This window comes from Sabethes cyaneus, chromosome 2 (genome assembly GCF_943734655.1).
Source record: "Sabethes cyaneus chromosome 2, idSabCyanKW18_F2, whole genome shotgun sequence".
Classification (NCBI taxonomy): Eukaryota; Metazoa; Arthropoda; class Insecta; order Diptera; family Culicidae; genus Sabethes; species Sabethes cyaneus.
The window spans coordinates 36,260,375-36,279,595 of NC_071354.1; the positions used below are offsets into that span (position 1 = coordinate 36,260,375).

At 41.9% G+C, this 19,221-nt stretch overlaps 1 protein-coding gene across 1 annotated transcript in view; it reads right to left on the bottom strand.

The window, feature by feature from the left end:
• LOC128737036 (EH domain-binding protein 1) overlaps nucleotides 1-19,221 on the bottom strand; it is a 47,249-nt gene that overhangs the window by 8,430 nt on the left and 19,598 nt on the right. The window contains exons 2-8 of the mRNA XM_053831582.1: nucleotides 18,263-18,849; nucleotides 17,485-18,199; nucleotides 17,221-17,423; nucleotides 7,453-7,949; nucleotides 7,234-7,332; nucleotides 5,359-5,706; nucleotides 5,126-5,249 (exon numbers count right to left, since the gene is read on the bottom strand). Of these exons, the coding sequence (XP_053687557.1) occupies nucleotides 5,126-5,249; nucleotides 5,359-5,706; nucleotides 7,234-7,332; nucleotides 7,453-7,949; nucleotides 17,221-17,423; nucleotides 17,485-18,199; nucleotides 18,263-18,849 (2,573 nt within the window). The remainder of the gene's footprint in view (nucleotides 1-5,125; nucleotides 5,250-5,358; nucleotides 5,707-7,233; nucleotides 7,333-7,452; nucleotides 7,950-17,220; nucleotides 17,424-17,484; nucleotides 18,200-18,262; nucleotides 18,850-19,221) is intronic.

The following is a 19,221-nucleotide window of genomic DNA, read 5'->3' on the forward strand; positions in this document are numbered from 1 at the left end:
GCGCCGACTTATTACATCAGCTTTGCCTCCAGTAGTACCCTCGGTCGAACCGTCGTTAAGAATAAGATATTTATTCATGGTGTTGGGTCCCAAATCTAGGCCGCTATCTCCCCTCGTAGTATAAAAACAGCTTTAGGCCATGCGAGGGTTGGACCGCTATCCTTCATGGGGATGGGGTGCAGAGCCAGATCGGCATTAGTCAGGAATGTATCATCTACAACCTACAACCACCGACTTTGATGTGGGTGACGAGCTTCGAACGTAACTGGAGACCAGCCATGTTTTTAGTGGGACGGAAAATAGCCGTGCCCTTAGCCTATTCGCCGTTTCGAGAAGGTGTCACCTTACCTTACCTAAAGTAGTAGAATAGCACAGCTGTCGGCCCTATAATGTCTTATCGAATTACATCCGGCAAATCCAGTATATCATAATTAGGATCTTTCTGGAACCGATCCTAATGTCCCACTACCGACATGGCTTTATGGTTTATAGTCCTGAGCTCTAACAGGACACTACACACCACTTTACACCGTTACACTACGCCACCCGCAGGCACTAGGTGCCCCCTTTCCCTGTTAGCACACAACCGAGGGAACAAATAAAGACTGATATTTTGTCGATCCTAGACCGCGTGGAGGTAGGGTTAGGAGTTCCCACTCCCATTAAAGTGACTATCGAGGTTGGTACAAACCCAAACCTGACCTTGACTGGCCTACAACCCGCTCGGTATGGACCTTCACCGGTTGTCACGGTATAATCTAACGCGACTGAAGCTACCGGATGTCGTCAAAAGCTAGGCGTTATCTGTCCAAGCCGCGCTGCCGGAAGAGGGTGAGGCCGCTGCATGAAGGTCCTCTTGAGAACCATTGGAGTGTTGTGAAAACAGCCCTTAACAGCGTAGCGGAGAACGTGGCACAAAAGCGACGTAACGAATGGTTTGATGAGGAGTGCCAGCGGATATTGGATGAGACCTCCTCCATCGATAAGCGAAGTTAACTACGGCTGAAGAACAACAAAGTAGCAAGAAAGGATGACATTGGAGCGGGACTTATTAAAATGTGCCCGGACAAGTTGACCAGCTGTTAGCATCAATTGACTGTCACGATCTGGGATACGGAACTACTACCGGAGGATTGGAAAGACGAGGTTATTTGCCCTGCCTACAAAAAAGGCAATAATCTGAATTGTGATAACTACCGAGCGATCACTATCCTGAATGCCACCTACAAAGTGCTGTCTTATTTGTAACGAAAACTTTCATTTTTCTGCCACAGCTGTAATCAGAAGACACCCGTCGAACTTGGTTAGCACCCGGTCGTACAGCTTTCGAGCACGGATTTCGGCCACACTATTCTGTTTTATGGTTCGGTTTCGCTGTTTGCTAGCTCGTAACGACTTGATTCCTTCCCGGAGTTGAATTCTCCTCACGGTACTATGGGCAGCACCAAATTTTCTAGCCAAATCACGGTCCGACAGATTGGGATTCCTCTTGATGGTCTTCAAAATCTTGCTCCGCAGTTTCCGGACGACAATTCCACTCCGATGATTAAGTTGAGGCTTCCGAATCGTCGACAATGTTTCCTTATACCGTTTGATAACGCGCCATACGGTATTTCGGGGCAATTTCAGCTGTTAAGCTAGCCTAAATACAGACCACACTGGATGTTCCAAATAACTGCGCACAATTTTTTCCTTTCTTTCGGCTTCCATATTGTTTGTTTACAAACAATGGATCAAATCTACACCCTGCGGCAGATCCTCCAGAAATTGCCGCAAATTTCGAGTTCCCACGCATCATCGTCACCGCATCATCGACTTCAAAGCCGCATATGATAGTGTAAACCGATAGATAGGATCCAGTGCTGTGTGAAAATCTCAGGTGGGTTGTCGGACCCATTCGAATCTCGCTGGAGACTTCGACAAAGAGATGGTCTTTCCTGCCTGCTATTCAACATTGCGCTTGAAGGTGTTATCGGACGAGCGGCGATCGAAATGCGGGGCACGATTATCAATAAATTCAGTCAATTTATATGCTTTGCCGACGACGTGGATGCTGTCGGCAGAACATTTGAGGCGGTGGAAGATCAGCACACCAGGCTAAAACGCGAAGCAGAGAAGATTGGGCTAAAGATAAATACATCGAAAACGATACTGCCGGGCGGAACCGAGCACGACAGGGCTCACTTGGGCAGTACCGTGGTAATCGACAGGGATGAGTTTGAGGTAGGGTTCGTATACCTTGGTTCACTGGTAACAGAGGACAACAATACCAACCGTGAGATTAAAAGGCATATTATCAGCGGAAGTCGAGTTTACTACGGACTCCACCAACACAGAGCCGGCGTTTAGGCCGGCAAACCCGTGCGGCGGAACGGAGCCGCGCGCTTGGTGATGGCTAGACAAAATTTAAAAATTCTAGTGGACAATCCCTGGCTGTATACAGCACAATTGGTTGTTCAGAAAAATTTGCAGGATTTTTATTGTTTTCTTTCCTCTTTTATTGAAATGTCCAGTGTTAAGAAAAAATCGATTAAATTAGGCCTCGTTGCTTTGAAATGTGTCGTTACATAATGTGCCAAACGATTTCGCTCTGCTTACACGCCGATTGTTTAAGGAGGACTCGTTCAAATGGGCACTTAGCTCTTTTGAACCAATGAAACCTTCAGATCCGGGTGGTATTCAGCCCGTTTCCCTACAGAAAATAGACAGCAGTATAATGTCGGAGCTTATCAATATTTTTCGAGCTAATTTCACTTTGGGCTTATCCTGGAGAATTAGCGGAAAGCAGGCAGATACCTAAAAGCATACCTAAGGCCGATAAAAAAGAGAAAACCAAGCAAATGGCTTTAAGACCAATGACATCACCGCTTCTCAATATGATAGAGGAAATCGTGGATAACTATATCCGCAATGAGTAGTTGGATGGAAATCAGCATGCATACCAACACGGTAAATCTAAGGAAACTGCATTGCTCTGTCTTGTGTCGTTAATTAAGAAATCGTTCAAACATCAAGAAACGGCACTTTGGGCTTTCCGTGATATTGAAGGCGCTTTCGAAACCGTGTTATTCGCTTCAGATTTTACGGCTCTCTTTTTAAACGGAATCGACTTATAATATGCTTGATTCAAGCAATGCTTTCAAGTAGCGAAATCACAGCCTCATTGGGAGATACATCGCCTAACATTTTCGGCGTTGAAAGGAAGTCCACAAGGAGCTTTCTCGCCCTTGCTTTGGTCACTTGTGGTCGACGCATTCCTTCACAAGCAGTACATCTTGGTTACGCAACTATTACTTATGCCGAGGTCGTAGTACTTATCGTCAGAGGAATGTTTGGGCTAAATAGATTATGCATCTCGTTGGAATCAAAAACAGGGTTGCAGACTAAACAGTTAAACAGTGAGCTTCGCACAATTACGGGACTCCTAACTGTACACATTCTCTCTCTTTATTATTTAAACAACATCGAATGATACCGACACCTTCCGCTTTTGTGAATCTGCATTTGAAAGTACAGCGCAACTGATCTGCAATTACGGGGCTCTTGCTTTGTCTAGGCATAACTTCTTCGGAAATTTCCGTCTTATTCAATACCGAGAATAGAACCCAAATCCCAAAAAGTAATGGATTCCATTCATGACTTCTAACATTAATAAATTTACCCTATAGTTCTCGTCCACCATCCATCAAATCAGTTCGCGGGCCGCAAGGACCATATCCAAGTGTCGCATGCAGCCCGCGGGCCGCAGTTTGGCCATCACTGATTAAGACTGTCGCAGTAGACTTTCAACCCACTGCCCTTCTGGCATATAAAAAAGGGCCTCGCTGCTTAATCTGCATAGGGCATCGCGCGCTGTAGCGCCGGCTCTGCACCAACACTTGCGGTCGAACAATCTGATCCTTCGTACTAAACGCTAAAGAAACTGGTTGTGTTCTACGGACATGAAACGTGGATACTGCTAGTAGAGGACATGCGCGCACTCCGAGTTTTCGAACGGCAGGCGCTAAGAAACATCTTTAGCGGTGTGCAAAAGAACGGTGTATGGAGGCGAAGAATGAACCACGAACTCGACGTCTCATCGGGGAAAGTGGCTAAAGCTGGACGGAAACGCTGGGCAGGACATGTTACTAGAATGCCGGACAACTATCTTGCAAAAACGGGTTTCGCATCGAATCCGAACAGAACACAACGAAGAGAGGCATAGCGAACGAGCTGGAAAGACCAGGTGGAATGAGATCTGGCACGCACTAGGTGCCGGCGGAACTGAAGAACAGTTGTCATAGACCGATTTAGATGGAGGAATTACGTTACGCAGGCCTTGTCATAAAACATAAGACCAACTAAGTAAGTAAGTAAGTCCCGACATATGTCTGATATCGAACTTGATGTAGGTTTGTGAGCCACTTCCTGTGCAGCTTCCTTACGTAAATTTTATAACCTCCGTGTACTATTTGTCATTCCGTTTCGATGCCTTACGAACTTTGTCATGTAACGCACAAATTACTTAGCTACCGCTACCATCCTTCCACTTTGTAGTTTAATGCTTCTTGAACGTTTCTGATCACTTGGGATACGGTTGAATGAGCGCTTCCGAACTGTTAACCGGTCCATCGACGAGTAGCATTTCAATGTTTGAAGTGAGTCTGAGTACGCAAATTTTTTGCGGGCTGCTTCTTGTTTCAATGGCGGGATTAAAAGTTACAAACAAATGAGCGAGTGCCCAATTTTTATCGAGAACTGTCCTGTACAAGAGCCTACAATAGTTACAATGCACCTGTAACTCAAAAGCATGTTTAGAACACGCTTTCCAACACCTTTTCCTTTGACATTATTTTGGAAGAATCGATAGTTTTCGGAATACGATTTTTATAATACCATGAAAATAAATAAACCCTTTTTAAAAACGAGTCTCGAATCAAAATGGTGCTAGTATCTATGGAAGGTGCATGTTTCCTCCTATTAAACACGTAGGTAAAGAGTCGTCCAGCCAGAAAGGTACAAATTTAGTCATTGACCTATTTCACGTGGAGTTGCTCATGAAACAGTGACTGACTGTGAGTATTTATCTTTGCTTATCATCTATCATTAGCCCTGCCAATGCAATGTTGCAATACGAAACACTTACTTGTCATTGTTCCGCCCATCACAGCTCGCAGTTTCTTTTCCAGTGCATTTGCTTTCTGATCAATCGCCTCCTGCTCACGCTCCAATTTATTCAACTCGCTTTGAATGTAGTTGACTTTTTCCACCTAGAGGATGAGAAATTGAAGAAGAATTATACAAGGTCCGTATAAAATTACAATTTTCAAATATTCAGCAAACGCTTATAAACCCAAATCAAAAACGCAAAGCTCTTACCCGGCCCTCGTTCTTCGGCGCAATCACCTCCAGCAGCGAGGGCGACAGTTTGTTCGGCGAGGGAGACGTTTTCTTCAGCAGATGGTTACTGTTGGCGTCGCTTCCGTCGATTGCACTGACGTTCCGCAGCGGCGAGTCCTTGGTGCCGTGCCGACTTCGTTGAACTGTGGGAAAGATAAACTCCGGCACGTTGTTGATCGGTGAGATGGTTCGTTCGGGCGAAAAGTTCAACCGCTGGGCGTTGCTAATCTTCGTTGGCGACGAAGGTGAATCCAGGTTCAGTGCTTTAGCTTTGGTTTCCGCTATTAGCTTGCGTGCCTGCTCTCGCAAACGAGCTTGCCGTTCGTTCTAGGATAAGCAACGGATGCAAGCAAGTTATTTTAAAATCAGGAAAAAAAACATTTGCGTTAGTAAAATTCCTTTTTCCTTTCCTTTTTTCGGGTTATCCAACTGGTCGCTTAATAGCGTATAAAACTCTGCGCTGGGCCCTTTTGTGTTGTCAACAAAGTGTCAGGGAGACCTCAAACATCAGTTCTACCTGACGAGACAGGCACTGGCGCCCACTAAAACACAGGTAGAGCCCCAAGCATAGCCGTCACGCCTATACCCGCAGGCGGAGGCGTTTCGGCCCTGCGCGGACTCCACGAACTGACTCTAAGATCTCTCTGCCAAAGGCCGGAATATCATATTTTAAATATAATGATGATGATGACGATGATGATGATAATGATGATGATGAGAAGAAAAATAATAGATCGAATTTGTAAATGTGCTTTGGACTTTTTGTACCACTCGAGTTACAATATGTGGTATAGTGAAGAAGTGGAGAATTCGTCAGCCCCGCCTGACACTGGTCTTCAACCGCGCGCCCGCTTTCAGTTTTCCAACACAAACAACCACAAATGAACTAATAGGTAAGACAAATTTCGGAGCATTAGTGGTTATCAACTTATCAGGGCAAATTTAATCTTTCATCCCCTTAGTATTCACAGTGCATTCCCACGATACAAAGTAAATTGAGCGCAGCACAAGCTGGACGTTCGCGGTAGTCGACAGAAGCTTCAAAATATAGAGACTCGCCCGCCTTCCAACCCTCGAGACCAAAGTGCTGTAAAGCTCTGGGCTTAAACATCTCTTTAAGACTCGACCCCTTCCCATCGACAGAGCCCGCGGGCGGCCATCAGAGCTCAGGAGAGCCACGGGGCCAGTGCGAAAATCCTACTCTATCTAGCAGCACCGCCTAGCCGAAACTCGAACACGCGACACGAATTGACCTAATTTTCCCATCTGCTACCTAAGAAGTGCTATTACCAGTAATCATTACAGAGTGGTCCTTCGGCATCCAATCGGATCTGGTATCCCGCTTACATCCCCTTACCAACCCCAAGCCCCCGACCAACTCAATCAATCCGACATTCTTCGGAGATACCTGTGACAGTTGTGATAAATAAGGATGAATCCCAGAAAACTTCATCTATTGTCAGAGATCCCCATACTGGCCTTATTCTTAAACGGAATAAAAGCACTTTCTGAACAACGCAACAATCACATTTGGTAAATTTTTACCCCGAGTCCCACTTGAAATCACAAAAGTATTTTGATATATACCCACATTCAGAAGTAAACGTGACCGCTGTTCATTTACTGATTAGTTAAAAAGCCCTACACCACGACAAGGTTCAGTTTTATCGTAGGGAAAAACATTTGCGTTAGTAAAATTGCAATCAAAACAAACTGGGCTGTTTTGAGAATTATTTCAACTGTATCTAACGAAAGGCTTTTTTGTTTTAAGAATATGAAGTAAAAGTAAGCCCAATACTAAACATATTTACAAACCCAATTTGATGAAGATTAACGAAACTAAACTAAACTTACAGTATCAATATCACCAGTTTTATCAATACCAGTACTTCTTAGTTTTTCAATCATTACTCTCGCCCTTTCACTCATTTCCTTATGCCGCATTAAGAATTTCTAAAAGAAAAAGAAAACCAAACAAACCAAAACAAGAAAATAACCAAAATAAAACAAATCACTCTAAACACAAAGCATAGAATAAACCAACAAGAGGAAAACATCTGTTGTGCCACTTACATTCGCCGTTTGTGTGTCTAACCGGGGCAAGCTGTCGTTGACCGATTTTTTCACGCCATCCTCAAGCTCGCCATTGGTTTCCACGGAATTGTAACTCCGGATCCTATTGTTATTGACAGCACTGGAACTATTATTGTTATTTACACCTTCTCCAACGTCATCACTGCCACCACCACCTCCTCCAACGTCACTGCTGACACCATCACAATTGCCCGACCGATCCTCTTCGGAGGAACCATTCACGATGAGTTGACCACCGTCCAGAGTCGTAGGCGTTTCCTCCTGAGCCCCGGCTGCTAGCCGGTCCTTGGCCGGCGAGAGCATCTTGCCGAGAAGTGCCTTCGAGTTGGCCAGCAGATGTGCCGTACTGGACTCTTTCCGCAGCAACAGGTCGTCCTCTCGTGGTGTTATCATTTCGTTCAAGTTTAGCAAGTCCTTCGTCAGCTTGTCCGACTTGTAATTTCCGATCACGTAGCTGGAATCGTCCGACGTTTCACCTGGCAAAACGAGGATAGACGGGCATTAATTGATGGGCATTGAAAAGCACCTGATGTTTAGTATAATATAATTTACGACGCGTTCGATGTTAGTAGAAGCGTGACAAAGCAGTGGTAAGCTGAAAAAGTTAATTTCTGTCGCATTCAATATGCTGGTGAACCAACTTGGAATGGTGTTACCGCTTTCAACTTCTAGTACAATGGATGATTTCACGGTTTTCGATAAAATTACGTCTCTCAGGAAGGCAGCTAATCCAGGGGGTAACTCCTACAAATCAAAAAATGCGAGCGTCACGAAAAAAAGGACAGATTTTGAACGCTAATAGCTCTGCCAATTATGAATGGATTTTGATGGTTAGAATACCAATCGATTCATAACAGATGTAGAAATTATGTGGTTTTCATTACAATTTTCATTATCAATCATTAAATAGTAAAAATTAAGGAAAAGCTTCAAGGTCATATTTCTCCATACATTTTCTTTATGATTACCTTTCTTCACAGATAGGGAGACAGTTAAACACACCATCTGTTTAGTGTGGTTTTCTTTAACAGTAAAAGTAACAAAACTCCTTCGTCCCAACAGTTCAAAGATTCTTTACGACGTTTAACCCCTCTAAGGTCTACATCATTTTTAGCACCGCAAAATTAACTAAAATGGCCGTAACTTTTTTATCTTTCAATATTTTTTCACCAAATTTGGGAATTTTGCCGAAAATATTTTCTATTTTCATAATATCTATAGATAATGGCCATATGTCATATGGTCGCGGAGTTATTCCGGAGTTCCTTGGGGGACCGAGATTTGGCTTTTTTAGATAAAGTTGCCAAATATCTAAAATTTGTTTGAAATCTGTTGATTTTTGTAAACATATCATCGACTGTGGACATATCAGTTACTTTGCCGCAGTTAGGAGCCATGGTGCGCGCCATCCGGATCCGGGGGGACACTATAAATCCGGAACCGATTCCCGTAACGGGACATTTCAGCATCAGTAAAGCATGTCGTGTCGCATATCAAAAAACATCAGCATTCGACAAAATGGCGATTGATGATCATCTCATGTCTCTCAGAGGCCGTATAACCGGTTCCGGGTCCGGGGAGGGTTTCTTTTCTGATTCAAGCACGGAGCGAATTTCGGAGGAACTTGTCCGGGACCTGGAATCGGCCATATGGCCTCTGAGAGACATGAGGTGATCGCCAATCGCTATTTTGTCGAATGCTGATGTTTTTTGTTATGCGACACGACATGCTTTACTGATGCTGAAATGTCCCGTTACGGGAACCGGTTCCGGATTTATAATGTCCCCCCGGATCCGGATGACGTGAACCATGGCTCCTAACTGCGACAAAGTAACTGATATGTCCACAGTCGATGATATGTTTACAAAAATCAACAGATTTCAAACAAATTTTAGATATTTGGCAACTTTATCTAAAAAAGCCATATCTCGGTCCCCCAAGGAACTCCGGAATAACTCCGCGACCATATGACATATGGCCATTATCTATAGATATTATGAAAATAGAAAATATTTTCGGCAAAATTCCCAAATTTGTTGGAAAAATATTGAAAGATAAAAAAGTTACGGCCATTTTAGTGAATTTTGCTGTGCTAAAAATGATGTAGACCTTAGAGGGGTTAAACCTATAGCCATTTGATATCTGTCCTTGGGAAATACGCCAAAGTGCAAAACCACCCCTTTTTCTTAAACCGATTTTATCTTTAAACATTGAATCTAAACCAATTTGATATCCTGAAGATGAAACGTCATAGAAAAATAAGCGGTTATCCTTTCTTTTTGCCAGGCTGCATCCATATACTGTAAGAATTTGTTCTAAACTGTAGTCTTGCACGAAAACAGGGATATTTGTACATGCGGCGTGACGCAACAATACTCAAAGTGAGGAAAATCAATTATATTTCTATCGAGTATGCCATTAGCTGTAGAGTTTCGAAAGGAACTAGTTAGCTGCAGAGGACGTTAGCCAATTGATATTTCAACTGGCTGTCCACATGTTGGTTGTAAGACTACTATAATACTTCAAATCAATCTGTCACAATACATGGTGCTATCAACAATTTTCGTGAAAATTGACGAATGCGAATCAGTGTTGTAAATGATTACCCAGAATAGTTATTTATTTTTTCGGTTTAACCGTAGTTGCAAGCTCCTTAAGTAAGCTAACTTCGTTCAACTGCATACCAGTTTCATAGACGCGAATGACCATTAGGGTTAAAGCGTCTATAACTAAAAAAAATACCAGTTTCACGCGAGAGGGTATGAAAAACATAGCATTCACCGCTTACGCCGCTCACGCAAGCGTAAATCAAACAGCCACCATGGCTGTGTACTGATATTCTGCTACTTACATACCCGCGAAAGCACAGCCTCATATCGTCTTTCTACATAGCACATTCGCGTGTCAAATAACTCGTGAGAAATCAGCCCAGCAAACACCAACTCGTATATCAATGTACGAAAATTATCGTTATTGATTTTTAATAAATTCAGTATCGTAAATATAGTCTAATGAAACGAACATAAGTTTATACTATATCGTATTTGACGATAGCAAGTGATTGACCTACGACTTTCAGTACAGAATTGTATGAATTGTAACTGGGAGCTTCTCATGAGGACTAGTGGCGCTCAGGGAAACAGAATTTTTTTTTGTATGAGAGTCCTTATTCCCCTACTACAGGGGTGAGGGGTCTCAAACTATCATAAAAAAATTCTTGCCTCCAAAACCTCCCACACGCCAAATTTAATTTCAATTGCTTGATTGTTCTCTAGTTATGCAGAAATTTGTGTTTCATTTGTATGGGAGCCTCCCCTCTTAGGGGCTCACGGTTTTGAAGGAATTCGCGAACTTTTCCTATAATATGGCTCATTAGGCGGCGCGCACTTTCTTCGTCCATCGTTTTGGCTATCTTATTTCACCAGATCTTCATCTGATTGATGTCTTTGACAACTTTTCCCTTTGGCTTGAGTCTCCTCTTTATGGTTACCCAGTATTACTTATTTACTTTAGTGGCAACGGTCCGTTACCGATCCTGCGCCGAACAAATTATGGTCCTCCAGTACCGTCGGTCCTGGGCTGCCGTTCTCCAAACCAGCTGAACGTGCATCGTCTTCGGCAGCACACACCCAACGGGAGTGGGGTCTGCCTCGGAGTCTATGGCCTCTTCCAGGTTCTCTGCTGAAAATAGTTTTGGCTACTCTTTCGTCGGGCATTCTGGCCACGTGTCCAGCCCACCGTAGCCTGCCACAATGCATTACCTTCACTATATCAGCATATTTGTATACTTGGTACAGCTCGTGATTCATGCGTCTGCGCCACACTCCATTTTCCATTTTGCCGCCAAGTATAGATCGCAGAATTTTACGCTCAAAAACCCTAGCACTCGCCGATCAGCTTCCTTTAGCGTCTATGATTCGTGTCAGTAAAGGGCCACTGGGAGGATTAGTGTTCTGTAAGGCGCCAATTTTGTGCGAATTTGCAAACTACGGGACTTCAGCTGGCTACGTAATCCGTAGAAAGCCCGATTCGCGGTTGCAACTCGTCGTTTCACTTCGCGGCTTACATCGTTGTCACAAGTCAGGAGTGTACCAAGGTATACAAATTCCTTCACTACTTCATAACGTTCCTCATCTAACTCCACCTCGACACCAACACCACTTGGGCTCCCACATTCCCTACCAGCAACCATGTACTTCGTTTTGGTGGTGTTAATGGTAAGTTCCAATCTTGCCGCTTCCCTTTTAAAAGGCCTGAAGGCCTCTTCCACTGCTCTACGGTTGATTCCGATGATATCGACGTCATCCGCAAAACCAAGAAGCATGTGAGATTTCGTGATGATAGTTCCATTCTTTTCCACGTTTGCCCTTCGTAATGCATCTTCCAAGGTGATGTTGAATAGCAGGTTAGAGAGTCCATCCCCTTGTTTCAGTCTCTGGATGTTGAAACGCAGTGTCCTTTCAGTGCGAGCTTCCACCGTGTTCGACAGCCTTGCGCGAATCTTGTTCACTACGAGATAGTGGTAAGAGTCGATATTTCGTCCCCGAAAAGACCGTACATCGATAACATCTAAAAAGTGTGGACCGTCAATTAAGACATGGTCGATCTGAGGGCTAGAGTCTCCATTTGGATGCCTCCAGGTGTGTTTCCGAATATTCAAACGTGGAAAGTAGGTGCTACAGATGGCCGTCCCTCTGGCCGCGGCAAAATTTATGAACCTCAGACCGTTATCATGTGTCGACACATGAAGGCTATGTTTTCCACTGACTGGACGGAAGAATTCCTCCCTCCCGATCTGCGCATTTGCATCTCCGCTTGCCCAGTATTAATAGTATTAATAGGGCGGAACTGGCAGACAATTAGGTGGGTTAAGGTCTTTCGGAACAAACTGGACGCCTTTCTCTGCATACCATTCTTGAACGACTTTGCTGTAATGACAGCTTGCCAAATCTGTTCAAAACACCACAGGATGGTGGTGGGATCGAATGAACGCCAAAATTCGTTTTTGGAGACCCTCCTTTTGGTACAGTTCCGACGTCATTCTCTTATTTGTTGTAACGAAAACTTTCGTTTTCCTGCCACAGCTGCAAATGCCCTGCCAAATCATAAACTTTCGTGCAAAGTTGTCGGCAAAAACAAATTTAAACTTGCTTGGAACATTCCCCCGAGCCCCACTATTCTTTTTTATGGTTTATGGACTTGATTCCTTCCCGGAGTCGAATTCTCCTCACGGTACTATGCTGCCGGTGGAAGCATAATTGTCCCATGTGACATTTTGTCGTTTTCGACATTTTGCTGGTTACACGCTTAAAAAATTTAACTCACGAATGATTAAATGAAAGATTAAATAAAAAAGAGTAAAATCCGATTCACTTTTACAAAAAGTGGACCAACCCAAAAATTTGAGTATTTTGGCAATTTCTCAATTCTGAGTAGTTTAGGTCGACCTCATAACTGAGTTATATTTAATCATAATTTGTGTAAATACTACTCAATTTTGGATGAAATGGCACTCATTTTTGAAAAAATATTGCTCATTAATGAGCTTCTGCGTTGAACTCATAAAAGGAGTAAGAGTTACTCCAAATAGTGTGTAAAAAATACGCATGTTTTGAACTGTTCCACTTTTTGTGAAAGTGGGTCAAATTTTTTAAGAGTGCGACGTTATAATTCTATATGTATTTTTAAAATAAGCCGAAAACATGGTGTTTATACTAAAAAACACAAAAAAATGAAGACAATTTGTCCCACGTCATTCCGCAGACGCAGATTTGTCTCAGTGCATATAACATTTCATATATATGTTTTCACGTTGTATAAAAAATTTCTCGCGTAACTTTTCAAAAGGACCTATCTAACAAAACATTTTTTACGAATAAAGCGCGCGCGAAGATTGATGAAATATTATTTGAAAGTGTTTAAAACTGAATCAATTTTTTTCTATTCTGTCCTCGGCAAAGTCAGTATGCATAAATGTACTTTGTAGTAATAAAGACATCTTGTAATTTTATGCAGAATTTACATTGAATAAGCCCAAAAAGTTACATAGGACATTTTTTCAACCGGAATGTACATTGGACATATTACATAGGTCGCTTTGATTAACTTATTGTTAGATTGGTCGTTTTGAATTTTCTCATTTCATGCGATATTTCTATGATACGATTTCAATATCATGATATTTAACATAGTGGCTGTACATATGAGCAGGAACGGGGCAAAATTTCTTCTAACGTCTAAGAACATAAGACTTTCGTTCAAATCGCTATGTGTAATCAATAAATAATTTATCATCTTCTGACGATTAATTTAACATTCTTAACAGATCTGATTTTTATGTTTAACAGATTTGATTCATTAGTATGATTTGATTCATATGACTGCATAAACAAATTTAACAAATACCGGCCAGCTATTAGTTGTGTGCTGAGCGCTATTCTCAAAGTAAGCAACATTGGTACCCGTTTGCCCACTGCTAGATAAGATGTTACTCTGTAATCGACTGCTGTGATATCAAATTCATGTGACCGCAGATCCACTGTTTGTCATAAGCTATACAGATCATGATTTGCACAGTTGGCGATATCTTTCAATATTGTTCATTTTCCATCTCTCCATACGATATAACAAACATATACGGGAATGTCCCCGGTTATGAAAAAGGTTTTGTTTTTTGGTCATAGTTTCTTAATCGGATCAATCAATCTCGAATATTTTTAAAGCATTTAAAAGTTTGAAGACATACAAATTCGTTTGCTAAAGACTGCGTATTTTTTCGCTTAAAACAAAAAAGTTATAATAAAATTAGAAAACAGGGTATTTTTTGCCAACAAAAGTGCCTCCGGTTGTAAGACACTTTGCAAAATCCATTAAACAGAAATACAGATGGAAAATAATATAAAAAATTATTTATTAACGAAAACTCCTTAAATACAGTCATTTATCAGAGTCTTTATTTAATCATCCATATCTGAATTGCTTTAGACACATTTCAGCGTTACGGGACTCAGAAGGATGCCGTAAGCTGAAAAGTATATTAAAATTGTTCAGTCAGTCAGTATAAGTTTATATGATGTATTATCACTATAATATTTCACGCAATTACCGTTCAATTGGTTAGATAGCACTTGTTTTTTCCGTATTCTATGCAGAATAAACACTAGCTGAAGAACTAATGGGCATCCTTTTGAATAAGCAACTGCCTTCGGTGCGTTCAAGATTAGATTTTTGGAACTTGATGTGCAATAAACTTGAATACAAATAACGACCAAAGTACAGATTAGAGTTGTTTGATTTGTTTTGTTACTTTGGACGTTGTCTTGGTTACCAAAGCAAATGTCCAATATAACAATGGAACGAGAATGAATCAAAATTGTACATAGGATATTTTACTTGCTTTGATTTTCTCAATTCAAAGAATATCAATTTGCATGGATGTTTTCGTATAATAGTTATAGGCATGTGATTAACTATAATCATCTATCAACTCGATTTTTTAACATTTGTTACTTAGGACCTTTTGAAAAGTTCCGCGAGATTTATTGAAGTTGTTCAATATTTTCTCAAAGAGGGACAATTAATAACATTAAAATTAAATAATTAGAAAAAAAAACCGTTTTTCAACTTTGAGCGCGATTTTCACATTGTCGTGTTTTGTAACATGGGACAGATATGCTTCCAGCGGCAGAAATGGGAAACACCGAATTTTCAGGCCAAATCACGGTCCGACAGATTGGGATTCTTCTTGATGGTCTTCAAAATCTTACCACGCAGTTTCCGATCGACAGTTCCACTCCGATGATTAGCTTGAGGCTTCCGAACCGTCGTCAATGTTTCCTTATACCGTTTGATAACGCGCCATACGATATTTCTGGGCAATTTCACCTGCTTAGCTAGCCTAGATGCAGACCACAATGGATTTTCTAAATAACTGTGCACAATTTTCCCTTGTTTCGGCTTCCATGTTGTTTGTTTACGAAATACAGTCGTTTTGCGGAATGTCAAAAATACACAGGTGAAGCTAACAAAATTTCCGACACGTGGGCGCCAACAACTTTCAAATCCGTCCACCAAGAGCGCCGCAATAAGAGCAAAAGTTTGTTCCAATTCTAAATGAAGCAAGCTTTATCAGGAGTTCTTCAAGGAAACAATTTAGGCCCATTGCTTTTTACATTATTCATCAACGAGCTCAGTGTAGTCGTACCAACTGGATGCCGCTTGTTTTATGCTGACGACTATAAACCTTATATACTTGACTGCTTGAGACTACAACAAATGATCGAGTTATTTGAAGGCTAGTGCACGAAAAATTTACTGACAATTAGTGTCTTCAAACGCCCCAGAACGAGGAATATGAAAATATGGAAATAAATTCAATCAAATATGGCCTATAACCAAAACGTGAGGGGCTTCGAACACTTAAAAATTGTAGTTACTGTTGATCTAAGTAGTTATGAGCTCTCACGGACTTACAAGTGAGTAACGGATCAGGTACCAACAGCATCTTCTGCTACTTTAGGAAAAAATTTCGTTTGCTTGGAAGTCAACTTACATTGCATTGTTCACTTCCACAAATCGAGAAACCAAAATCTCGTTGCCAATTAGCGAAATAAAAAAGATCAAGAGAACTGATTCACAGCGTAATTTCACCATTCATCTCCCAAGAATACCCGACTTGGTCTCGCAAAAGGTTGATCAATTTGGCTAGCAATTTAATATGCCACGTCTGTACTTCTACTGTCTAGGAAGACGATAAGCGCGATCGTTCTGCGAACTGGGTGTTGTTACTACTATCGGTTCTAAAGTCTGACTCAGCACATTGGAACTTTCTTGTTCTTGCGGGTTTGCTTCGTTGTGCAATCTCCAGTGGAGCGATCCAGATAATCGTATACAAGACCAACCGATTAAGTTGAAACCTCTGTCAGCTTTTCGTAATTATCATCAACCGAGGATGATCGTGGTAGACGTAATAAAAAGAATCACCGATTGTTCTGCACCAGTGGAGTTCAGTTTCGTTTAACATTCGTTTAAAATATGAGTGCTTTTTTTATAACAGATAGGTGCTCATATTACAAGTCACACAAAAAAGAAAAAGAAAAATCAGAGAGTGTAATGTGTTTAATGCATGATAATGAGTTTATGAAAATGCAGCAATCAAATCCAATCACAATCGCCGTTTTTAATAGCAATCAAAAGAACTCTATTGGATTTCAGCTTTGGTTAGGTTAATGAACCGACGTCCTTTTTCACCGTCGACTATTGACTTTATTTATTATTAATATCGTAATAAACTTTTTGGAATGGGTATCGTGAGAAAGCGATTATACATATTCAAAGCAAAAGCATCAATGAATTGCGTACTTTTTACGGCAATAGTTATGATGCGTATGATTTATGTGTGATTTTTATGATTTTGTTTCTCTTTCGCTTCTGCATGAGGCAAACCATAAGCGCTTCGAGCATTAAGGCACTGTTGTAGTAGATAATATGAACCTAAGTCGAGGTTAGTTGTGAAGATTTCAACGTATCATTTTGTTGGCCAAAGCCCTCGTACTACTAAGCCTACTACCTCTTTTATTTTTCGTTTGCGAGTAAATGCACATAGCTTGTTCGGCCGCATCGAAGCAAGCCTTACACGGTACGCCCGAATCTAGGTGAAAGTAGGAATAGAATAGTCTATAATGGAACCACCACCAATTTCCGTTGTCAACTGATTTACTGGGTACTAGAGATAAACTGAGCACTTACCTATAGTGTGAACTTCAAGCTGATGACCGGTGAAGTGCGCTCGCAACTGGTACAAATAGGTCATAACGGCCAGCTTATCCGGCACGGCAAGCATATTCATATCACGTGGTTCGATAACACGTGGAATTCCTAGTTTTTCTGCTGCATCAAACGCTGTTCGACAATTTTCTATCACATTTCCAGGGGAAAGATTGGTCATATCACTGAAAAACGAACCTCAATATTATACACAAGGAAACATCAACAATCACCGAATTATCTTACATCAGACTAGGATAGAAATGGTGTATGATAGCGCAGAATGCCATTCCGTTGCGCCAGCTGGTGGTGAGATTCGTAACCTTCACGCCGTGGTAAGTTTTCGTGATCTCCTTACACCACTCGAGTAGATCTTGGCCCGGCGTACTATCCCGTAGAATTGGTTTCATCGGAGGAATTTCCTGTTCTACCACCGCCGCCGGAGGATTCGTTACGACCGGTACGACTTTCTCCGGTGGTTGGTGATCGTAGCTCTTGATGAGATTTAGTGGCTTCAACTCTGCTCGGCTGTTCTGGTTTTCTTCTGGAGATTTTCTGCTGAAAGATTCACTATCCATATCTGTTGGTACGGTTGGACTCTGCACTACCGGAGCTGGCTCGGGCGGTGGAGCCTGAGGTTTGACGGGTGTCTTTTCTTCTTCGAGTGCCTCCAATGGATCCAGTTGTTCATCTTCCGCTTTTTGGATTTCGTCTAATGAGTTTGCGGTGTGTGGAATATGGGTGTCTTGGAAATCTTCAAATCTGCTACTCCTATCCAATTCTGTCGGAATCTCTTGCGCTGTGTTAAACTTAGTTTCTGGAGGTATTGTTTTGTATTCTTCTGGGTCTTTTGCGCCACCCTCGCTAGTTACCGAAATGTATCCACGGTCATTCAAAATCTCTTTGAACATATCTCTCGACCCACTAATTATCGGTGTTTGATCGTCCGAGAGAGAGGGAACTGAAAAATAAACAGAGCTTAGCTTTAGCTAAAATTTACTTTGCAATAAAGCAGAACACTCACCACTCATTGGCGTTGCCAGATCAGAACTGTTCAGACTAGTGGTCAACTGTTCCAGTTGTTGCCTGAAATCCAACATGTGCTCGGAAATCTCAATTGAACTCTCCAAATCCGGGATGTCCTCCAGATCGTCCAGCGGGGCAATATCGGTCACATTATTAACAGACATCAGCGAAATGATACTCTGCATGTCTTCGTCGGTTGCTTTTCCCTCCCGAAGGAAAACGCAACTCAAAGTCAGTTCCAATTGTGCCGAAACAATTTTCTTCGAAACAGGCCTCAGTTCCAGCGAAAACGTTTGCTGTGTCGACTCTATACTGGCGTACTTGCGCATGTTAATTGTGGCGGACGCTAGCGGTCGTTTCTTACCCAGCTGGGAAACATCCTCCAGCACAAAGGTCCAATCTTTGTCCTCGAGTTCGTGCGTTCGGATATCTTTGAACAGTGTGACGGCTATCGTGTGGTTGTCCGGCATTGGCCAGGCCATTGTGCTACTGACCGGATTGACGAGATCCGGTTCCCAGGCGAGAGCGTTGGAAACCACTCGCCGTGAGCGGCGTGTCCAGACGATGTGAAGACTGTGCGGACGCCTGAAAGTGGACAGGCAAAACAAATAAATAATATATGAAATCGTTGTGCAGAAAATCGAGAATTATTTAGGTTTGATTTGTAATATTTGCATTACGAATTCACAATAAAATCTGTTCTTTGCTATAAACGGATTTTACCAAAAATATTTATACTAAGTTTAATGAATAATAATCAATAAGTCTAAATTACCATAAAAACTTCTTCTCAAACTTACTGGAACACCAAGCCTGAAAACTATCTACCAGCCGCTAAAGCACTGGATGGTTTCAGCTTATCAGGCATACCTGTTTTGGACAAGAATCTACAAGCAGCAGCGATTAATAGCATTAAAAATGATGGTTTTATACTGCTACCCTGTGGCACTCCTGACA